The 24,300-nt window shown below is 31.7% G+C and overlaps 1 protein-coding gene across 4 annotated transcripts; it reads right to left on the bottom strand.

Moving 5' to 3' along the window:
- Positions 1–2,969: 2,969 nt before the first annotated feature.
- Positions 2,970–18,698, bottom strand: UBP5 (ubiquitin-specific protease 5). Of its 4 annotated transcripts, none has more exons than XR_003804448.2 (14): positions 18,348–18,698; positions 16,756–17,010; positions 16,407–16,551; positions 16,088–16,147; positions 15,881–15,976; positions 15,370–15,774; positions 11,258–11,398; positions 11,005–11,175; positions 7,814–8,071; positions 7,579–7,727; positions 6,647–7,222; positions 4,338–4,611; positions 3,998–4,219; positions 2,970–3,351 (listed from the first exon to the last, which is right to left on the bottom strand). XR_003804448.2 is itself a non-coding variant. In XM_029272115.2 (14 exons), exons 3-14 carry the CDS (start codon positions 16,959–16,961, stop codon positions 4,076–4,078), a joined length of 2,625 nt encoding a protein of 874 aa, XP_029127948.1. In that variant the 5' UTR covers positions 16,962–17,010; positions 17,323–17,527; positions 18,348–18,489; the 3' UTR covers positions 3,884–4,075. The 4 variants fall into 4 exon arrangements, 2 of the variants coding, with proteins under 2 accessions (XP_029127948.1, XP_020218438.1); XR_003804449.2 differs by having other exon boundaries at positions 2,970–3,342; XM_029272115.2 differs by lacking the exon at positions 2,970–3,351 and adding an exon at positions 17,323–17,527 and having other exon boundaries at positions 3,884–4,219; positions 18,348–18,489.
- Positions 18,699–24,300: the final 5,602 nt, after the last annotated feature.

Genomic DNA, 24,300 nt, shown 5'->3' with positions numbered 1-24,300 from the left:
CTTGGTAGTAAAGGGTAAAGTGGTAAACAAATATAAATTGCTTGCGAAATTTCTTCTAAACTCTAAACTCTTTAATTCTTGTGTTTAATTGTGACTTTAAACTGGATTTATCTTCATCTCAATTTAAACTGATTGAATTGCGGATTAGCTTTGAATCTTGACATGGATCGAATTCCTTGATAATTGATATTGATATTGTGGTAATAAGTTGAAATGTAATTGTATCATTTGTTAATTTCATATACTCGTGATATTGCATTCCATTGGATAGATATCATTACACTTAGAATTAGTCACATTGCAATAAAAAAAATTCTTTAGAACATTCATGTGAAGTTAAGTGCATTATTGAGTGCATCATATTGTATAACCTCAAAAAATTGAATCAAGATCTAATATCAAATGGAAAAAAAAATAAAAAAAAATTATAACATGATTAATTGATATTATATGTTGTCATGAAACATGTAATAATTTTATATGTGTAAAATTTTTCATAATCATTACATTTGTATTTATTCCTTAGACCGACTTTTTTCATAATAATTTCATATTTCAGAAGTATTACGCTTATTTTTCTTAGCATTCTCAATATATTGGTCTTTGTCATTAATATCCTTACTCTTACTTTTATTATGACTTCATGAGAACATACATGAATGTGACTATGTAAGGATTACAAATAAACTTATACATATGAATACTCGCTTCGACTTTAATGGAGAATACTCGATTTAAACAAGCATAGATGTGGGTATGAATAATATTCAATACAGAAACAAGAATGGATATATATTTACTCATCTCATACATGTACTCGTGTTCACCTCCGCTTTAAATTTCTAAAAACTTAATTTATTTTTTTAGAATTTACTTAATATTTATATAATTCTTACTATATTTTAATTTTATGTCAAATGAAACTTAATTAATTAATTTTGTAATTATTATCTTATGTCAAAATTCTTATTTTTTATTTTTTTTATAAAAAATATTTAATTAATTTTTGAGCAAATATGAATATATTACATGAATACGACACAAATTTCATATCTATCAAATACGAAAATAAAAATAGATATAAAATAAAGAGACAAAAATATTGGAGCCCGTCTCCATCACATCCCTTTGACCTATATATACTAACAAGAGCCCATAACACCTCATTTGAAAAAAAAAAATGATGAACATTTAATTTTCCCAATCCAATTAATTAATGGGCAAGCACTAAACTGAAAAGATCTAACAAACTCACAGGGAAAAAAGAGTTAGGATTGTGGAAAAAAAATCGAAGTGAATTATTTTGAGGAATAAAAAGCAAACTGAACCTTTGTGAAAATTGTTCGATATTAACAAAACTGGATTGAACCTTATATGACGAAACCGAACTGTTTTGAGAATTGTTTTGTTCGACTTGATGTTTTAAAACAATCGAACCTTATATGAATATATAGTGAATAATTGAACTGAATCAAATCCAATCATTTTAAAGAGTAAAAAAAACTAATTGATCCATTTTATAAAAAAAAATCCGATTAACTGAATTATTTTATAAAATAATCCTATTTAGTTAAATCCAATTTAAAAAAAAAAAAAAAAATTTGAACCGTGCACGGCCGTTAAATAGACAATGATGTGGCCTTAAAAATGTTAGTGGCTAATTGCTTGAAGTAAAGGAAGCTTTATTTTAATGGTTTCAATACTAAATTTGACCTATTGTAGACTAGTAGAATATAGTCATGTTAGAATATATAGTATATGAAATACGAGATGTTGATATCATGTTCTCAAATTAGTAAAATTATATTTTTAATATTTTTTTATAGAATATAAATTTAATTAATTTAATTATTGTATTTTATAATATTAAATTTATCATGCATATCAAATTTTACATAATATTTACTCTTTTAGATATTTATATATATTTTGAATATCATTTTATACGTTAAAATAAAATATGATAAATTATCAAATAATTTTAGAATTGTATAAAATTTAGTATGCTTAATTAATTAATAAATGATCAAATACAATTATTAAATCTATAAAATTTACATTTTATAAAAAGAATATTAAAAATATAACTTTACATTATAGTGACAACGAATCATGACTTATATAGTCACAAAACTCAAAACTAAGGTTATACTGATGATTAGTTGACATGTTGAGTGCAAAATCATTATTAAACTCAAAAGTATTTAATTCTGTATAGAGTACTCTTTAGCCTGTTTAGGAACAGCGAGAAACTTTTACTGAGAATAGATGTTCTAGGATTACATAATACGACAACCATTTTAAAATTATCACAGTATCCTTCAATTCAATGTTATGTTACAAATAATGGATATCCTGTGGAAGATGAGTTGGATGCTGGAAAGGATATGCAAAAGAAGAATATAGCTGATAACAACATTCGTCACAGCACACATATGAGACATGTTAAGTGGAAGTTGAGAGAAGGATGATAATATATTCTATTAGAGAATATGGGAAGGGGGAAGTGGTGTATTTCTTTTCTCTCATTTCTGCTTTTCTCTCTATGTACCCTTGTGGCATTTCATCATTTCTAACATTTATGTAATTTTCAATTTCTGGATTAATCGGACATTGGCTATTGGATTTAATAATATCCACATATATTTCACTATTCATTTTATCTTGTTATCGAGTTCATTACATATTAATTATTATCATATAGATTGGATTTAGATGAGTTGATTGTGGTATGTTATTCAGCCGTTGGACATGATAACTCCCTTCAAATAGCTAGAGATAGATAATGCCAGTTGGCACTACTGTGAAACTTAAATCACTAAATCATGTAAAAGTATTAAAATTGCTTAAAACTGTCATACTTCGACCTCACATAAGAAATTTATTTTAGGGAATAGAATGGATAGTTATAATATTGACTGAATTTTCTTTTTGTTGAAATTGTATGTTTTACTTTTGAGAGTATGCCATAAGAGTCAAATTTACCACCATTACTATTGTTCAGTTTTGAATTTTACATTAGTCCAAATTCATCAAGTAGAGTAGTAAACAGCTACAATTGATGAATTAGTTGCTAAATCCAACCTATGCTAAACGTTGTTGACTCTTACAATTGAGGAATGTCACAATGATGCGACTGGGACTTCATATACGCAAAAAAGAAAACTCCAAATACATCGAAAATCCATGACAACTACATCCCACAGCATGCTTAAACCATTTGGATCTCTAATACTGAAATAAGAGGAAGGCATCAGATGGACCCAAATGTAGAACCCTCTCTTTCAGGCCACACCAGAGTCACTTGTTATGTGTTGTCAATAACTCCGTCATTAGTTTCACCTACAAAGCCTTTAGCAATATCATCACATTGACTTGGCAATATAAGGATGCAGAATGCTGAGTATTCCAGAAAGGTCAAATGTTTTTAAAAAAGACGAGATAAAAATTGCATAGTGGTGCAAAGTTGCTACTTGCTAGTAAACAGCTTAAACAAGTGTTTTGAACATGTAAACAACTTAGTACCTAATTGGATAAACTTTTCTAAAAATACTTCTAAAAAATATGAAAAAAAATAAAATAAACTTCTCCTTACATTAAAATTATCTTATGCATAAACTAATTTATTAAAACTCTCTCATATAATATCTCCAAATATTAAAAATTAACTTGTAAATAAGCAAAATTTAACTTATGAAAAAGCTTGATTTATTTTTTCTTCTTATTTTTTTCTTTCAAAAGTATTTTTGAAGAAGTTTATCCAAACAAACCCTTAAGCAAATTGTTGACACTTGTTACCAAAACCCTAGGGTGTCATTCAACCTTCCACCTCCCCTCCCCCAAAAGAAACTCCAAAAACAAAGTAAATAGAGGAAGGAGAGAATTACATCAATAATGATTTCATTGAAATACACTCTTGTATCAACAGGTTTGTGCCTTTCCATACAGTAAATAAAAATCCCTAAATTGACGCATACATTTGAAATTGTTCACCTACCTCTTCCTAAAACTTTTCTGGAATAACCAGGTATGTTCTTGACATCTACTTTATACATAAAACTGCCAACATGAAAGACTAAGCCCCGTTACTAACAGTTGCATCATCAGTCTTCACCCTCCGGTAAAATAGAACATAGGCAGCAGCAGTGTTGACCTCATCTTCACTTATGGGTGATATGTGGCTGTCATCAAAATTGTACCATCTGTTCTCATCTAAAAGCTGCACATTTGGAAAATATGAATCAGGATGCAGCATTGTTCAAAGGAAGAACATTCTAGGTGCTGAGCTGTAGACAAAAAATCAAAGCAACTTCAAAGGTTTGAAATTTCTCATTTACCTTGATATGTGCAGTGTAATGCCCGCTACCCATACTACCATAATGATTTGTCAGGGCATATAGTTCATACAGTTGACGGCGAGAGTTGTTTTTGTTGGCTATGTAATTAGTTAAATCAAAATCATGAATGGGAAAGTTAACAAAAGTCTCCAGTTTGTGCTTCATTGACCTGCTGTATGAGAACCTCTTCAAATGAATGACCAAAACCTCTGGGAGCCTCCACAAATCAAGCTTCTTGCTTGCTTGTCGTCTCTCTTTGCATTTAGGACAGTACCTATGTCAGATTTAGATAAATATAATATTAGCCATTGACATTCAGGTATTAATTTTATATATGCAAATGGAGAAATTTTTTAAGAACTAATTCTGAAGCAATTACACTTGCACAGTATTGCTCATCATGAGATTTCGGTAGCTTTAAGCAAAGTGACAAGTACATATAGTCCTTTATTCAAAGGTTGAAATTGGTATAAAAACATTTTACAATGTTTATACATATCTGATATCACATAGCTTAAAAAATATAACAATTAAGAACGCAAATAAAGAACACAAACTAATAATAATGTCTCAATTGGGTTTTCCAGATGAAATGTTTTATGATTTAAGATTCCTGAAGACTTTTTTTAGTAAATTCTGCTACAAGGCTGCCTTAATTTTGGTCATGGGTCACCCCTAGGCTGCCTTAATTGTGGATTATCACAGTTTATTGTCGGTGTCTGAAAAAAGCCTACACGTGGAGGAGCTAACAAGGTTGAGTGAAGCATTGTAAAGTGCAACCCTCATAATGGCCAGTAAGGATAGGAATAGGTCAAGTTAGATCAGATTTTGAATATATAGACCGAGTCTGTTCTATAAAATTAAAGTTAAGTTTGATCTATTATCTATCATAGACTTTTTTTATAGGCATGGTTTAGCCTTTTTAAAGTCTGGTCAAACCTATTAAACTATTTAAAAGTTTATTTTATATTAATAATATTAATTGGGCCAATAAACTTAATTTTTAAAAAGTCAACAAATTTATTTTTAAATACGAGTTATTTTTTAATGTGTGATAAAATATAATTTATTCAATATTATTAAAATTTAAATTTTTAAATATATACAATACTACAAAGAGGGAAAAAAGTGAATCATTTTCTATTAAAGGGGCAATTTATATGCAATCACGTATGTTGGTGTACACTTAAGTACATGCCATAAGTCTATAAATCTGTAATAGAAAAGGATAACTATATAAAAAAAATATTTTAAATGTTTCCTATATCTAATTTAGTATATTGTAAATAACCGACTCATATTTTAACAAACTAAAATAGTTATGATAACAATTTACAAACTAAAAAAATACTTATTGTGCATGAGGTGATCTAAGGGTACCGAGTTCATATACAATGCCACAAAAAGAAAATAGATGAAATTACTTTATGTTAAAGGGGCGGCTCATACAACCAACCATGTATATTGACGTACACTCAAACGCAGGCTATGGTAAATGGGGTTACTTTTTTTAAATAAAAAAAATTTCTAATTAAATCAATTATCTCATTTGACATTCTTTCAATAATCAACTCCTATTTTAAAAAATTTAAATAACTATGATAATACTCATTTAGATTATCGGTATAACTGTAGCAAAATTTAGTAATTTAAAAAGATAACACAATTATTCAATACAATCAGTTTAATACTAATACAATTATTTGTTTATTTATATTATTAATAATATATGTATATTAATTTTTATTATATTATATAGATAAATAGATTGGTCTATTAGATCTAACAAACTTTTTTATAAGTCAGTCTAATATTTTTAAATAAATAGATTTTTTTTAAAAGTCTAAACCTGAGTTTTTTATTAAAAAACAGGCCAAACTTGCAAGATACCAGCCAGAGGACCCTGTTTGAGGCCTAACATATTCCCATCCTTAACAGTCAGCTCTCAAGAGATTAAGATCCCACATCAACTAGAGATATAGCTAGTATAATTTTTATAAAGTTTGGCTGTTCTTACCTTACTTCGTCACCTCATGTCAGAAACATCAACGTCATCGACCATAAAAACTACACTTAATTCACTATAACTCTTCGGGCAAGAAACATGTTACTAGTCACAACCATTAGTTTCAGTCTCATATGTATGATTTTTCTATTGTACAAATTCGTGGAAGTTTTAGGAAACACAATTTATACAGGTCATTAACAGATCTAGCACACAATTATTAATGCATATGCCACTTGAATGCTCATTATGCATGAGAAAGAAAGATGTGAAGAGAGAATAGAGAGCTGCATGATGAACTAACCACATATCTTCAGGCACCAGAGGTTCTTCACGCAGGAAAGCTTCCAAGCAGGTGTACAAGGAGAGAGGTTCAGTACGAGCTTTCTTGGTTACAGGCCCATATTTTAAAATTTCAGGCAAAGTCTCAAGTGGATGAGTATCATACTTCTCCAGAAGCTTCTGAGACCAATCAATATACACTAATACTTTTGATGACGAAGGTGACAGTTTAACTACTTTCTCCTCTCCCATTGAAAGATCAATGCAAGCATTGTTATCATCTACCAAGAGAAGAGGTAATGTTGGCATTGGTGATGACTTTGAATTGGTAGAATCCTTATTTACTGAATTTGACACCATGTTGGCAGCATATGCATCATCAGAAGTAAAACTGGATTGATCAGATGCAGCTTTTTGGATGCTTGCTTCAGAATTAGTAGCTTGTTCTACATTGCTACCTTTCCTTAGCAGAGGAGAGAGAATACGATTAACTATAACTTGTATATCACCTCTTGTGACTGTATCATCACATGAAATCAATGAAACAATAGGTGTTCCATATGGTTTCCATCCAGATATGATGTGTGAGTCACTACTCCTGAGAAAATTGTAACAATATATCAGAAAGCAGTTTAGCAAACAACATATAAAATTATGGCCCATTTGATGTTTTAAGGCCCAGATGACATATATGCGGCCAAATGACTTCAATTTAAATTTTAACAGATCCAGACCAAACAAACAGACACAGATCAAATCAACACCAGAAAATACTTTATTATAGTTATTAGCCATGACAGACTGTTTTCCTGAATCCCCGAGATTGTAAAGGAAGATAATGCTATAGCAAGAGAGAAGAGTTAGCATTATATGTACTAATATGACAAAGCAGATTCAACCCTTTGGCAAATGTAACTACTGTAAGCATATAATATAAATTTTAAAATTACATACTGCTCTCTTCGACGATGTATCAACTGGAGATATTTTGTGTTCTTGTCTATCTTTGGAATCTTGTAAGCAGCAAGACGGTCATCATCTTTGATACTAGATAACAATAGAAGAGGATCTTCATAATATCTATGGATCAAATGGTTTCTTATCTGTGAATAGCATATTGATATAACAAACTCAATTAGAATAAGATATATGCAATAATTCCAACACATTTAACTTCTATTCTACACACCTCCACAAGCAATAGCCTCTCATTATGCTTCAATGAGCAAGCATTGCTAAGTGCCTGGATGAGATCTCTGCATCGTCCCTGCTTAGGGACAGTTACTGTGCATGGAGATGGAAGGGCATTCCCATCACAAGCAAAAACTGTCACTGTCATGGTCCTGGTGGTGGTGGACTGGAGTGGAAGGGAAAGGTACATAAAAGGATCAAATGTTACAGAAACTTTATTGCAAACTGGACAAACCAAAGTTGACTTGTATTGTCCCTATGAAATGAAGAATCATCAGAAACATATCCAAGTTGAACTTGATCAGGAACATATAAAATAAGAATAGATATAATACATAAACAATTAGTGGATAATCAAGAAACTATAGTTTATATCATGAACAAACATTATCATCATTAAACATTTTCTTAATTGAAGTTTCTGCATAAGAGTAGCAGCGAAGCCATAAGTCAAATATGCATAGTATAAAAATTACACTAGCAAGAAAACACCATTAGTTTGTCATCATATAATAGCCCCTCCCTCTGGATAATCTACAGTATTTTTTGTGAATTTCATGTTCAACCCCTAATTGTTGCACTTTTGATGGGAAAGTATTAGTGATTTTGTCTTGTTATTACATAAAGTTGTTGGCAGAACCCACATTTTTTTGTGTAAAGTGTGCAACAGTCAGGTACTTGAGCAGTATTGGAAAAAATAACAGTCAATTTATAGAAGAAAACAGTCATAAAGGAGGAGCGCATCCATGCTGACATTAGCACAGCCATACTGAGCTAGACCGCCCATTCAGAAAAAGGAGCAGTCACTCATGCAGTGGAGCATGGTCGTGCTGGATTGTACCATGGTTGTGCTTGGTTTTAAAGATCTTCACTTCAGATATTAATCACGCTATGAAGCACGATCGTGTTGAAGCTAGCAAATTTGCACGATCATGCTAAGAAGCACGATCATGCTAATTTGCAACACGATCATGTTGAAGCTTGCAAATTTTAATATCCTATAAATAGGATAGAGGGCGAATTAAAAAGGGTTCTGATTTTTATCACAAAAAGAGATATTTGAGTGCAGCTGAGAGCTTTGAGGAGAAGAGGATTTTGGAGTGATCATGGCAACTTGAGGATTGAGAAGAGGTACCATCTGGTTCTTTTCCTTTCTTAATTTTTCAATGTCTCTTCTTGTAATTCCATTTTCCATTTCCATTATGCCTGGCTAAATTACAAACTATGGTGGCAATGCAGTTTGAACCCTTGATCCCTAATGCTAAATTGAGTTGGACCTTTTCTATTTTTTATTGGATTATTTTGGCCTTTTAATTTTGGACAAAGAAATGATCAGTCTGAGTATTTTGTTGGTTAATTAATAAGACATGACCCATATCTATTAACTAACGGATCTACAAGACAATTGAGTTTAGGAGCTTGCATGACCAAACTCGTGTTTTGAACTTTTAATCAATTTAATTTATTTAACCTACCTTTTTGTTCTTCATGCTTTGCTTTGTATAAATTTCCATACAACCAATTTAGGGACTCATGTGAAGTAAAGACTCCGAATTTCAATTAATAAAAGTAATTAGCCATCTAAGACTGAGAAACAGGATTGACAATTGCGTCTAGGTTTCAATTAATTTAGGATTGGGAGAATTAAGAATAGTCTAAAGTAGAAACCCAAGGTTTCCTGAAGCATCAAATTTCAATCTACTTTAAACTCTCATTCTGAAATTGAGTTTCTCTTAATTATGGTAACACTTTCTCCATTAAAAATTAATACCAGTTAAGCAATTAAGAATTTCTATTAGATTGGTCATTGATGTTTATTTCATTGGGTTTGATGTTTGGACTCTTGTCCATTGTTACTGTTGCGATAAGATATGCATACCCCTTAGCATATTGTATTTGGAGAAAACTTATATAAAGTTTCTTAGGTGTGATTGGTGTTGATCTTCAACCAAAATTGAAATTTATCTCGGTAATATGCATAAATGTATATTAATGAGATCAACAATAAATACAAATGCATATTATCGAAGTAAATCCCTAATTCTGATTGAAGAACAACACCAACCACACCTAAAAAATTGTACCCAAGTTTTGTCCATTGTATTTTAAGAGCAACAGCTCACTACATTCTTAAGAAGAATGATCATTGTCATAATAATAATCTAAACCTGCCTTTTTATGCACAATACATTCATCATAATTCCACATCTTTTTCCCAGTAAATTTCACCCCTCCTAGATTCATTTTTACCACTTCAAACAAAATAATCCATAAAGCTTCAACCCTTTAACCAATCAAATTTAGAATCATCAATTTCTGAATGGTTATCCCACCACATACGCAGGTTTCCCCATTCCTCCACCTCATAACGGAACTTGAAAAATTTTAAAAGCAAGAAGTCTGAGGAAAAGTCAGTACAGATAAAGGCTGTTTATAATAATCCCAAATAAATTCTAATAATGCTACTTTAGGACCAAGGCTGTTTATTATTTATTGTAGCAACAAGTAAAGATTAGGAGCTGGATGAATCAGAAACAAGAGAAGAAGTTAAATGAAAAGGAAAATATTGAGTTTGTGAGGGAAGAATTATATTTAATTGAAAGATAGCTGACAAGGAATCATGAAAAAAGGTTTCCAAAATGTTGATATCTAGACACCTAAGCGCAGAATTTTCAGAATATTAAGAAAGATTATCTGAAGGGAGAGAATAAGAGATCTGAAATCATATCTTAAAGTAGCAAAGATACAGATACAAAAGGGTTAATAGAACATAGGATTGAATGGCATAAGAAAATCTAAATGCAGGATATAGATTAGCTGTAAACAAATATTCAAGCTGCAAAACCCAAATTTTATGATAGAGGCTCAGTTGAAACATTAAATCTAAAATAAGAAAGCAATACACAATGGGGAACCTACCCCAATAATGTGTAATGCAGTATCAAGACAAAAGAACTTTACCAATTGAATGAGAAGTCAATTTAGCAACATTATGATTGTAACACCATTTGTGTGTGCTTGTACACACATATTGAATCATCTTGAATCCTTTATATTAATATTTGTAACATGACATTCTATGCAGCATTTCCAGTTCACCATGCAAGTTAAAGTTGTTTCATACAAGCTGATATTAAGCCATTAACTATAACACATTACCAAAACTTACTAATTACTCATTTGACTCACCTGGCATACATCAACAATTATGGAGTCATTGCGAGCAATATGATTTGCCCAATATTCATCAGCCACTTCTTCATCAGGTCGTCCATCAGCATCTCGAGACTTTATATATGGTTTGTGCTTTACACGATTCAAGTCTTCATGAAGACCATCCAGAAGAAATGCTAAAAGCTCCTGAAAAGAATAAAACAAATGTTAACACAGACTACACCATAGAAGTTGAAGAGAGGGTAAAGTTTACAGTTAATGGGCAAACCTGAGAATCATGTTGATTGTGCCCACTGAACTGAGGTGCAAAGCGAACAAGCTTTGCTTTAAAAGGCCGAGGAGCGATTGGTGTTCTCCCAGGTGCCCATAGTTTTCGAAGCAAATCACCAAATGCCAGGGCTAGTTCACCCTACATAGTGGCAACTTCCACTTAGAACAATACTTCTTAATTATAACATAACAATTATCATATGGTTGAATAAAAATCATTCCCCAACGAAACCAAGTGTGTTTGGAAACAGTTTCCTCCAATGTAAACAATTGTTACACACAACGACAAAAGAGTGTTACTTCTGGTTTAGTCCCTTGGAAAGTGGGAATGTCCATTTGAGATGCATCCAACAGTAATCCAAACACACCCCAAGTCATTGAAGGATGGCACCGTAATGCACAAAAAGCTCAATCCTATTGAAGCTGGAATTTGAGCAAATATGAAGACAAAATGATTTTATAACTAAGATAATAACTCTTCCAAATGGTACATTGGAGACCATTTTTATAAATGATAGATACCAGACTAGAACTCAAGTATTTTCATTTCAAAAATGAAATATAACCCAAGTTTCAATGAATAACAGAATAATAGATATAAAAAAAATTAAAATTAAATTAAAAAATTTATAATAAAAAAATCTTGTCACTTCTATACAGGAATGAGATATTTAAAAAGGAACATTCACACCCACAAATTAAGACTTTGGGCTACACTTAAATGCATTAATGGACCTCCTAACTTTAGGGGGTGTTACAGATATTGTGGATATATATTATAGATATTGTGGATACATATATTATGGTTATTATCCTCACTATCAATTAGGGATATGATTAGATTAATTTTCATAATATTAGAGATTAGTATCTCTATCATTTATTATATTCTCTCTATAAATAAGATTGGTGTGTGTACAACAATCCACACAATTCCTGAATCACAACATGGTATCACCGTTCTGATGTTTTTCACATTTTTCGAAGTTTTTTCACTGAAATTGCTTCTCAATTTGGTCAATCTATCAAAATCTTATGCACTGATAATGCAAAAGAGTATTTTTCTTCCAAATTCCAGTCTTTTCTTTCCTCCCAGGGTATTCTTCATCAGACCTCTTGTGCCCACACACCACAGCAAAATGGTGTAGCTGAACGCAAAAATCGTCATTTGGTTGAGATAGCTCGTACTATTCTCATTCATCATAAAGTTCCACTTCAATTCTGGGGTGATGCGATTCTTACTACCTGTTACTTGATTAATCACATGCCCTCCTCTGTTCTCAGCAATCAAATCTCATACACCATCTTGTATCCACAAAATGATCTCTATCCTATTCCACTTTGTGTCTTTGGATGTACATGTTTTGTCCATGATCTCACTCCAGGTAAAGATAATTTCTCTGCTAGGTCTCTCAAATGTATATTTCTTGGGTATTCTCGACTCCAAAAAGGGTATCATTGTTTTTGCCACAACTTCAACGCTATATTGTTTCCGCTGACGTTTCCTTCTTTGAGTCATCCTCTCCTTTCTTTTCTAAGGATATTACTAGTCATACTTCTTTGGATGATCAACCTACTATTCCAACTCCGGCTCCGGCTATAGTAACTGATCCACCACCATTACTTGTCTATCAGCGTAGGACACGACATCTACAGGTGGTTCCATATACAGCTCCCCCAGCTTCATCTTCTGCTCCAACCAACTCTCTGACAACGCCTCCTGCACTTAAACATCCTTTGCCTGAGTTGCCCATTGCCATTCATAAAGGTATTCGATCTACCCGCAATCCTCATCCTTTATATGCTTGTACTCTTTCCTGTCATCGATTATCTCCTTCCTACTTTTCTTTTGTTTCCTCTTTGGATTCGGTGTCTATCCCCAAGTCTACAGGTGAAGCTATGGCTGATTCTCGGTGGAGACAAGCAATGCTGGATGAAATGGATGTTTTGCAGACTAGTGGCACGTGGGAGTTGGTACCTTTATCACCTGACAAGTCTACCGTTGGTTGTCGATGGGTGTACACAGTGAAAGTTGCATCGAATGGTAGCATTGACCGCTTTAAAGCGAGATTGGTTGCAAAGGGCTATACTCAAATCTATGGCCTAGATTATGGGGATACTTTCTCCCCTGTCGCCAAGATGACGTCTGTTCGCTTGTCTCTTGCTATGGCTGTAATTCATCATTGGCCACTACACCAATTGGATATTAAAAATGCTTTTTTAAATGGTGAATTGCAAGAAGAGGTTTATATGGACCAGCCCCCTGGCTTTATTGCTTCTAGTGAGACTCACCTCGTTTGTCGCCTTCGTCGTTCTCTTTATGGCTCGAAACAATCTCCTCGTGTTTGGTTTGGACGTTCCAGCTCCGCCTTGATTGAGTTTGGTATGAATCACTGTGAGGCTGACCACTCTGTTTTCTTCCTTCACTCCTCATCTGGACTTTGTATTTATTTAGTGGTGTATGTTGATGACATTGTCATTACTGGTGATGACTCTGATGGTATTTGTCGCCTCAAATCTCACCTTCAACGCCAATTTCAGATGAAAGACCTTGGTCCACTTAGATATTTTTTGGGAATTGAGGTTGCTCACTCCACTTCTGGTATTGCAATTTTCCAAAGAAAATATACTCTGAACATTCTCACCGAGACTGGTAGGTTGACTGCCGCCCTAGTGATACTCCGATGGATCCCAACGTCAAGCTTCTTCCGGGTCAGGGGGAGCCATTGGATGACCCAGAAAGATATCGTAGACTTGTTGGCAAACATAACTATCTTACTGTCACCAGGTCAGACATCGCATTCCCAGTATGTGTGGTAAGCTAATTCATTAACGATCCTTGTGATAGTCATTGGACTGCAGCAATGCGGATCCTTAGATATGTCAAGAAGGCACCGGGCCGAGGACTACTATACGAGGACAAAGGCAATTCCAAAATTGTCTGTTGTTCAGATGTTGATTGGGCAGGATCACCATCAAACAAAAGGTCTACCTCTGGCTATTGTGTTCTAATTGGAGGCAACCTAATTTCATGGAGAAGCAAGAAGCAAACTACAGTTGCTAGATCCACTATGGAAGCTGAATATCGTGCTATGGCAGTAGCTGTAAGTGAAATTACATGGCTACAACAACTTCTCAAGCAACTTCAAATTGGAGACACTCAGGGTACTAAACTCATCTATGATAATGAAGTTGCTCTCCACATTGCCTCCAATCCAGTCTTCCATGAGCGGACTAAACACATAGAAATAGATTGTCATTTTGTAAGAGAGAAAGTGCTCTCAGGAGAGATCACCACTAAATTCGTTCGCTCCAGTGACCAGTTAGCAGATGTGTTCACAAAATCGCTTAAAGGGCCTCGGGTTAATTACATTTGTAACAAGCTTGGTGCATATGATATATATGCTCCAACTTGAGGGGGAGTGTTACAGATATTGTGGATATATATTACAGATATTGTGGATACATATATTATGGTTATTATCCTCACTATCAATTAGGGATATGATTAGATTAGTTTCCATAATATTAGAGATTAGTATCTCTATCATTTATTGTATTCTCTCTATAAATAAGATTGGTGTGTGTACAACAATCCACACAAATCCTGAATCACAACAGGGGGGAATATGTTTTTCCCTCTAGATTTCAATTTGAACAAATAGGAAGATGATGTTATTCAAATTGAAGCAATTGGAAGGATCAAAAATGAACTTAAGCCTTGTTAAATATAAAACCTGCCTTCACCCTAAAGCTTAAGCTTTTGAAATAAATGGTTTATGACAGTATTAGAATTTTCGAGACCAAGTGGTCTAGAGTTTGATCCTTACCGATCCCATTCTTCTAAAACAAATAAGTCGAAATTAAGTACTAGGTAAGTGAGCTTAATATATAAAATTCTTACACTTGAAATCCAAATGTCTCTGGTGTGAGGGACCATGTTAAATATGAAATCATTCATTTGCCTTCACCCTAAAGCCTAACATGTAACTAATTCTAGAAATAATCTTTTATCTCTAAACCAAATTCTTTTTCTAGAATGTATCCCTTATAAAATTATGGAAAGAAAAGGAAACAAGTTCATGCTTACAGCTTTTAGATGATACTTACAACCATGCCTAATGGATTTTGCCAATTTATTTCTTGATGATAGTCTTCCCTGAAGTACCTAGCAAATTCCGGTGTATGAACAAGGCACTGAATCGCACTATTCATGTAACAAGTATTGCCAAGATTCAGCAACCCAGTGAGACTACCAAATGAACCCCTTGTGGTGACACCACTGGTTCCATAAGGGTTTTCCACATCTCTAACTGGGGAATTTAGGTTCTGAGATGAAGAAAGGTCCATGTTGTAGCCTTTAGATGCAGAACCTTTGCTAGCAGATAAGCCACCAGCAATTGATAAGATTGATTTTGAAGGCTCCACAAGAACAGAATTCGCTTCCCTCTGTGCAGACCCATTTTCTTGAGAAATATTTGTGTTGTTTGTATTGTTGATGACTTCAACAAGAATCTGTATGAAAGTTATCATTAATCAAAAGTAAAACAAGAGTGATACATTGAAATGTGAAAGCACAAGCAAGAGGAACATTCCTATATAAAACTTAGTGAAGACTCACATCTTGGTCCATTTGTAAATTAGCATCATCGAGAGTTTTGTCCATGTCATTCATCAAAGCATGCTTCCGACGGGCATAGTAGTCCCAAATACACACCTATAATAGAGGTGGCTATTTTTCATTACATGCTGAATAAAAAATTTAAAAAATAAAAATAAAAACTTAAAAAAAAAATAGAATTTCAAGAAAAAACCATGAAATTTTTACTTGGTCTGGCTGAAGATCAAATATTTCACAAGCTTTTCTGTGAAGCTGTCCAATGGTTTCCTGCCCAAAATATCTCAATTCTCAACTCTAAGGTAGATGTAGCATGTATAAACTGAATTAGAACCTGTTTGGATACAGTCTAGAAAGACTTTTGAGAGCTTCTCTACTGAAAATAAAGTGTATTTCCCATTAGAGAAACTCTTAAAAGCCATTCTAGGCTTGTACCTAAACATGCTCTTATACTTGCTAAGGAATGGCAAGAGATGCTAAAGATATATTTATCAATTATCATGACTCATTACTTTCTCTCGCATCTTACCTTCTTGCTTATTCTTATAGCAAAACGATCATTTTTTGGCAACATAAGTAATTGAAGCCGTAAAGGATACACCTCTACTGTCAATTCAGTCTGGGAAAGACCTGAACTAATAACTTTCCTTGCCAATGTAGGTCCACCACCATACCTAGTCAAGCAGGAAATAAAAAGTCAAACAGCTCATTAAATCCCAGTTAAAGGATTAGTCATCTATAAGTTTGTTTCAATTTATAGAGTTTCTTCAAAAACCATGAAAATCAAGAAATTCAAAAGAAAATCATAAATTTAATATGGCACTTATCACACATTAGATGAACCATAGAAGACCTGCGTGAAAAGTAAAAAATCTCACCATCTAAATAATTGGTTCCAAACTTCTTGGGGAAGTAATACATAGTCACGACCTTCTAAAAGAGTATCATGAATCTCAATACCCATACTAGAGTCCTCTGACACAGCATCATCTATCAAATCAGAATTATCAATACCAGCTGGCCTCTTTAAAGCACTTGAATTGGCCAAATCATAATGTTCTGATAAGGAAGATCCATCATACATAGTGTTTGTCTGGTCTTGGTTCACATATTCAATCCAATGTTGCCACCATCTGCATAAAATCTATCAGAAACAACTTCCTTCTAATCCTGTGTAATTGCATGCATGTGTGTGAAGGTATTCAAACTAAGCCAGTCAATCTATAGCCACAAAATGAAGATTAAAGTACAAACTACAAAGTATTTATGCATCGTGTTTCAAGTTTAAGATAGGTTATTGTCACTGATAAAAAAAATAAAACTGTCTCTTTGGACTTCCACCAACAAACATGAAGAAAGGAACTGAAATTTTTCTTTTTTAAGCACACAGCTCTTTGTCCTAAGATGTTTGTTATTTGCAAATCTACATTGGAACAGAGGGAGACCTTTAATTGCTTTTAAATAGTCATGTAGCTCCTTTCCTTTGGAATAACTTGTTTCCAGTTCTAGGGGAACATTGAAAGGAAAGGCTCATACAGTGAAGCAGCTTCTTATGATTTTGATTATAGGCGGCAAGATATGAAGACTTGTATTTTGCGGAAGTGTTCAGTATTTATCCAACAACAGAACAACGCCCTCCCCCCGGTGTGCCTATGTGAAACAAACCAAGTTTAACAACTAACTGAACTGAATAAAAACATAATCTTTGAAGTTTGAATTATAACGAAAAAATGCAAGACAAGGCAACAGTGCAACCTAGGGATTTAAAGAAACCAGCACTACACAATCAGCTGCAAAGAACTCCTTGACCTACCTCCTAATTTCACATTCTAACATTCAAACCCTAAACCTCCTAACTTTACATGCTAACATTCAAGCTCAATAACACCCTCCCCCCCCCCCCCCCCAACCACAAACAAAGTGATTTACAGTATTTATTCATAACATACCAGATTGTCATGGAAAAATGGTTCGTATTCATACAACACAATAAAACTACATCATTAGCCCATTATGCAAGATGCAGCTTTCTAACAAAAACAACTGAACAGCAAGCTAGTTCTTTGCAAGAGAATGGCTGAAATAATTACAAATTAGTAAAATTATCCCAAAAAAATAATAATAAAGAAAAGCAGGGATTGAGGGTTATGTGAAGTCATAATCAAGTAATCGTCATTATCCATCAGATTAAACCAGTCAGAGATTATTATTGCAACATTAACCTAAAATTCATCCGCTATCTCCCAAAAATTCCATATAAAAAATGTATGAAATAGAGTAAAATTCAAGTAGGGTCCAGAAAATTGAGGGCAAAGAAAGAAAAAGATCTGAGCAAATTCTGGGCATGCCCCATTTTTCAAAGAGAAGGGAACTACAGCATAACCTAATAAAGGAACAAAAAAGGTGTGAACTTTGGGTGCGATTTGGGGTACCCAGTTGCGAAAGTTAGTGAAAGAGAAGAAGGAAAAACCTCTGAGTGATTAAGAAGAAGGTGTCGCCTTCTTTGCTGTTAGCTTGGGAAGCGAGAGCAATGTCTCTGATCATGATCCTCTCCTCGTCTGGACTCAGCTCAGAGACGCTGCTGCTACACATCGATACCTCTGTCATCTTCTACTCTCAACTCAATCCAATTTCGTCTTTTTCTTCTCTCTCTTTTTTTTTTTTCAAACAATGAAGATTTAGAAAGAAAGAAACAACAACAACAACAACAATCTCTCTCTTGTATCTGCGTTCAACAGGGTTACCCGTGGGGTGCACCTCGGTTCTATGCTGCTGTACACAATTGCAAATTTATTGTCAACAAAAATTGTCGAGATAACAGGTTAGGGTGGTTTTTATTTTTTGATATATATAAAATAAAATTGAGTGGGAGGGGACCCACTTCAAGTTAGAGAAACTATCAAAGTTTTGGGGCGTATATTTTGGCAACATGTTATGGATTTGAAGTATTTTTTTTTTACTTTTTATTAATAAGAGTTGAGATAATATTTATAAGTTTTATACTCAATTTTTTTTTCTTCTGCCATTATAATTTTAATAGATTAAAAAAATATTTTATGAATGAAAAATTCTAACATGAATATTAAAGAATGTGGTACATGGATGAAACACTATTTTTAACCATTAAATTTAATATTATAATAATTAATAATTCAGATTTATTACTTGTAACTTGGAAAAAATAATTTTTGTATTTTTGTAGATTAGTCCCCATGTAAAATTTTACTTTTTTTGGCTTTATTTTATAATTTTAAAGGTAAAATATTCCACGTAGGAATTCACCCACAGATCGCCATCGCCGCCACCACCACTTCCACCAACTGGTTCCCACCCCTGCCCTCGCATCGCCTCCCTCATCCACCGCCACCTTCGATCGTCCACGACATAAAACTATTTAACATAAAGACTATTTTGTAAATATAAATAAGTTACAACACTTCCTATTGCCGGTAAATTTACTACCTTATGGATGAGACATGTATTCAACTACTTCATGCTAAAAACACTCTTTATCAACTTTGTGGTTAAGGAATTTGGTTGATTTTTTTTCTTATCAATCACATTTTTTATAAATTAAAATATAAGACCTTATTTAAAAGGATCTCAAATCAACTATCTATTAGTAAAGTTTTGAATAACCTTATAGATTATTCTAGTATTTTAACATTTATATTATTAATAAAAAGAGAAAACATTTTCTTATATGTAATTGGCATAATTCTCCAATCATAATTAGAATTTTAATTGTTATATTCATAAATGTATAATGTATATTAATTAGATCTACATTAAATACAAGTACATATTATTGAGATAAAACTTAATTTTTAATTAAAAAATGACATCAGCCACAAATAAAGAATTATACTTAAATTTTATCCTTAATAAAAATGATATATTTTTTATGTACATTTTTTTTTTCTTATTTTGCATCTTAAGTTTCAAAACATTTTTTCTCCCTCATACTTTATTTATTTAATGTTTATTCTATTTTTCCCTACTTCTCCAAAAATTATTTTTCAAACTTCTCACACTTTCTCTAATCGTTAATCACTCAAGTATATTTAACTTTAATTATATTTATAATTTATTTTTTATTTCTTAAATAAAATATATAGAAACCCAAATGTTTTTTAACTATAGTATAATTAAAATTTATATGAATATTTTATATAACTAAAATTCATAATTAAAAGAAATTTGTATTTTAAAATTTTGGTTAGATTACGATTTTAATTTCTTATAAATTTGATTGCAATTTTGATTTCTCAAATTTTATTCTTTTAATTTTATAAGATTAATAGTTCTAGTTCAACAATTAAATATTTGGCAAGTAAAATTGTAACTATTGATGATCTCTTTTAAAATAATTAAATTATATTTTAAAATAATAAAAATGATAGATTAAAACAAATAAGAGATTAACAAAAAAATTTAATGACAATTTTGTTAAAGAAAATATATTATAAACACTCACAAGTTTCTAAAAAAAACTATCACAAAATAGTTATTTTATTTTATTCTAATTAGTGGTTTAACTTGTGTAATGCATATAATAAGTATTTTTTTTATAAATAAAAAATTATAATAAATATTATTGAATATATAAATTATAGGATAATTAAAATTTATAATAAGTAAATATTTTAAATATATAAATTATGTTTAAAATCTAGAACTAGCAATAAAAGGAATACATTATTTTTGTGTTCATATTTTTTAGATATTAATATCCTTAAACTAATATTTACAACTACCTCACTATTGTGTAGTTAACCACACACTCATTTTATCACATCTTTTTATTATTTTTTTCACTTTAAAACATCAGCAAAGTGCCTCATTTTTCATAGTTTATGAAGAAGAAAAAATAAGGTTGACTTGTGTGTTTAAAAACTTTTGCTAAAAACTATTTCAATCCAAGTTAATTAGAATGTTGGCAACATAAACGTATAATAGAGATCATCCAAAATATTAAAGGATGAGGGAAGATAGAAAACACACAACTTTGTATTGGTTCACCCTTTACCAAAGAGTTGTGTTCAATCCCTTCTTTTGTGAAAGAATTCACTACTTAATCACATAGTACAAGCAAGCATTTTTAGCCTCTTCAAGTGTTACAAACTATTTGTCACACGTATTGGACTTTCCAATTATTCTTTCTAACAAATTTCTTCAAGCTTAACAACACAAAAGGTTAAAGGTTAAAAGTGTTTAACTCACTTGGGTCGAGATATGAAGGTTGCAAACATTTTGGATCTACTCTCAATTAACATTAATGTTATAAAGGGTTACAAAGATTGTCTATTGGAGATCGTCCACTCAAGGTACTTGAGTATGTATGTGAAATATGATTTTTTCTTGATCTCAAGAGAATAACAATTCACAATTTTGATAAACAACTACGTGATCTTGTTCCCATCAATGAGGGTGGTATTTATATAGCCTTCAAAAAGATATGTTGGGAGGTAAGTGCAGGGAGAATAAAGCTTTTGTTGTAGGTGTTGCTTTTGCACACATAAGAAAGTACAACATGTGTTTTTGTCCTTATGTATCAAGTATATAGTTGTGTTTTGTGTATGGGTGTGCGCATATCCATTCTTGGTTAAGAATTTGTAAAATTAATGCTTTGTCCCGTAGCCATATTAGTATAACTAATACATAAAAGGCATTATTTTTGGCATAAGAAAAAATTAGATACATTATTCTCTTTCTTGAGAATGTGTATACATTAATTTCACTTATAAAGATATATTAAGATATAATATTCATACAACTTCCAAGATCACCATACCAAACATAATCACACAAAATAAACATATATTCAAAACTTAGAATATAAACAAGGGTAAATTATTAAATACTTATTTACAAAAATTATTAGACAGTCTAGTAAAATGTTCATTTATCGTCTTGATTCTTTGAGGATAGTTAAGTAAATGTTTATTTTTATCAAAGTTCTTATTAATATAATTTTTTAATGTCCATTGTTATCACCAAAATTTTATGGAGATAAAAGTTTTCATACCTTTGATTCCAATAATCTCTCTCATGTTGATGATGATAAACATTAAAAACGAATTTTTATTAATTTTTTTAAAAAAGATATAGATTTCTGAGTGTATTTGATCAAAAGGTAAGTTTATCAGGAGAAAATTTTAATTAAATTCCTTTTAGTAAAATATCTTCTTATAGTAAAAACTTTGGACTTTTATTTTTCAAGAAAACACTTAAAGTGAGTGATTGGACAACTAGGTGGTTTAGAGAAGGGTTCAAGAGGAGATAAGGGTGCAAATTGAAAGCTGGAACCGCATCAACAAACTCACTAGATGTTCAAAATAACCCTAAATGAACCTTCAACCTGACTAAATTGAAACTTAATCATATTCTTCGGTTGTCAAGCTTACTACTGTACGAGTCTTACTAACTTTAACAACAATCAAAGGTTGGTTTCTAAAGAAACTAGATGTCAACAATGCATTCATGCTTGGTGACTTGTATGAGAATGTTTATATACATGACACTCCCATTTTGGCTTTCACTTCCTCATTCTCCCAACACTACTCCTATAGTGTGTAGACTTTATATTTCATAAGTTTATCTATAGACCAAAGCGAGCCAATAAACAATGGTATTCCAAGTTGTTTTTAGCTCTACTCTTCATGGGATGTACACTCAATCCAATGATGATTATTCCTTTGGTTATTAAGACGTCTTATTTCATTACACTACTTATATATGTAGATGACATTATTTTGAAAACACTATACAAAAAGAGATTTTTATGATGAAGATTTTATGTCGGATGTAATGTATATGACATATAAAGTGACTGAAGGACAAAGTTATAAATATAAAAAATTATATTATGATGAGTATTGACTTACCCGCCATTGAAAGTTATTTTTATGTAAATTTTTTATGATAGATGAGTTAACACTCGTCATAAAATGTGTTGAAGAAGATCAACTTTGTAGTTGATCTCAATCTTTTTATGGCAAGTGTAATGACACTTGACATAAAATATAAAAAAAAAAACTTTTTATGATAGGTGAAACAACACCTGACATAAAAAGTGTTTTAAAAATTCATAAAATGCAATTCACATTTTTCAACTTTAGACTCTTTTTTTTTTTGTTTTGTAACCTTTCCCTTTTCTTTGTTATCCTCTTCCTCACACATTTAGGTAAATTATTTTCTTCTTCTGCTTTCATTTTTTTTGTATTTTCTATTTCCAGTTTCATTAACTATCCATTTTCTTTTGCTTTGAAAGTGTGGTGGTTTTGGAAACAAACATGGTGGTGGATGTGATGAACATGGTAGCAGAAGTGGAAAACACAAAATGTGGTGATAATGAAATGCAAAGATGTAAGAATGAGAGGGAAATAGTGTGACGACGGAATGCAAATGTGATGAGAGGAAAAAAAACACAATGAAAAAATAATTATTAACCTAAAAAATAAAACTTTTTATGTGAGCATAGAAAATCAAGCTTTTTATGTTGGTTATTTTTATATTTGACATAAAAAGTCAAAGCCTTATAAGTTGTAGAGATCTATGATAAGTTTAAAATTGATATAAAAAAACATTTTTTTTACCCATAATCAAAAGTGACATATACACCGGTGCAAGTAATAACAATAATGAGATTGTTTCTAAATATCTAACTTCTATTTTAATAAACTAAAATAATTATAATAATACTTAGACTCGCAACAAAGTAAATGTTTTTTAATTAAGTTTCCAACAACATTCACAAAGAAAATTATATAAATTTATTAAATTAATTTTTCCTTAATAAATTTATTAAGTTATCTCTTATAATTAGATTCAATCAAGCTTACATCACAAAACACAATTGCACATATCAATAAATAATATTTTTGAACCCGAATATAATCTTCTAAAGTCACATTTTGCCCAACCTAAAGTTGTTGTAAATAGCTAGCAACTTAAATTAATATACTTTACTTTAGCGATATATAAAGTTATGGAGTTTTGTTCTTAGTTGGCCAATGATACCAGGCTTCATTCACTGAAGTGAATTTCTCTACTAGTCATCTTTCTTTCAATTCTAACATAAACATAATCTGCATCACAATATCTAATGAACATGAAATCTTAACTATTTTCATAGAATAAACTAAGACTAGTGCGGTAGCCAATACACACCGAAATATCTTTTTCATAGTTTTCAGACGTGTTTGATGGCACTAAGGAATGCCTTTATCTATCCCCCACAAAAGGGGTCAATGTTACAAATTTCAATATATTAGTTTTCAGCGTAGTACCACACTTTTGCAAGTTTGATTTTATGGGGTTTCTTATTGTGCCCTAGGAGACGCATCTTAGAATTTTTTTTATCTATCAAAATTGAAATAACAGTATTAAAGTTCAAACCAGAAATGATGTGGATCTTATAA

Source organism: Cajanus cajan, chromosome 4 (assembly GCF_000230855.2).
Source record: "Cajanus cajan strain Asha chromosome 4, NIPB_CcT2T_4, whole genome shotgun sequence".
NCBI lineage: Eukaryota > Viridiplantae > Streptophyta > Magnoliopsida > Fabales > Fabaceae > Cajanus > Cajanus cajan.
Note: the sequence above shows the minus strand (reverse complement) of the source record. Positions and strands in the feature narration are given on the sequence as shown.

What these genes read in the sequence shown, in the direction of transcription:
- UBP5 (XM_020362849.3), bottom strand. Translation starts at nt 18,484, where the DNA reads ATGACAGAGGTATCGATGTGTAGCAGCAGCGTCTCTGAGCTGAGTCCA. An exon ending in ATTTACAAATGGACCAAGAT is followed by an intron (nt 15,775 to 15,880) that starts GTGAGTCTTCAC and finishes ACTTTCATACAG; the next exon opens with ATTCTTGTTGAAGTCATCAA. An exon ending in AGAGGCTATTGCTTGTGGAG is followed by an intron (nt 7,728 to 7,813) that starts GTGTGTAGAATA and finishes TGCTATTCACAG; the next exon opens with ATAAGAAACCATTTGATCCA.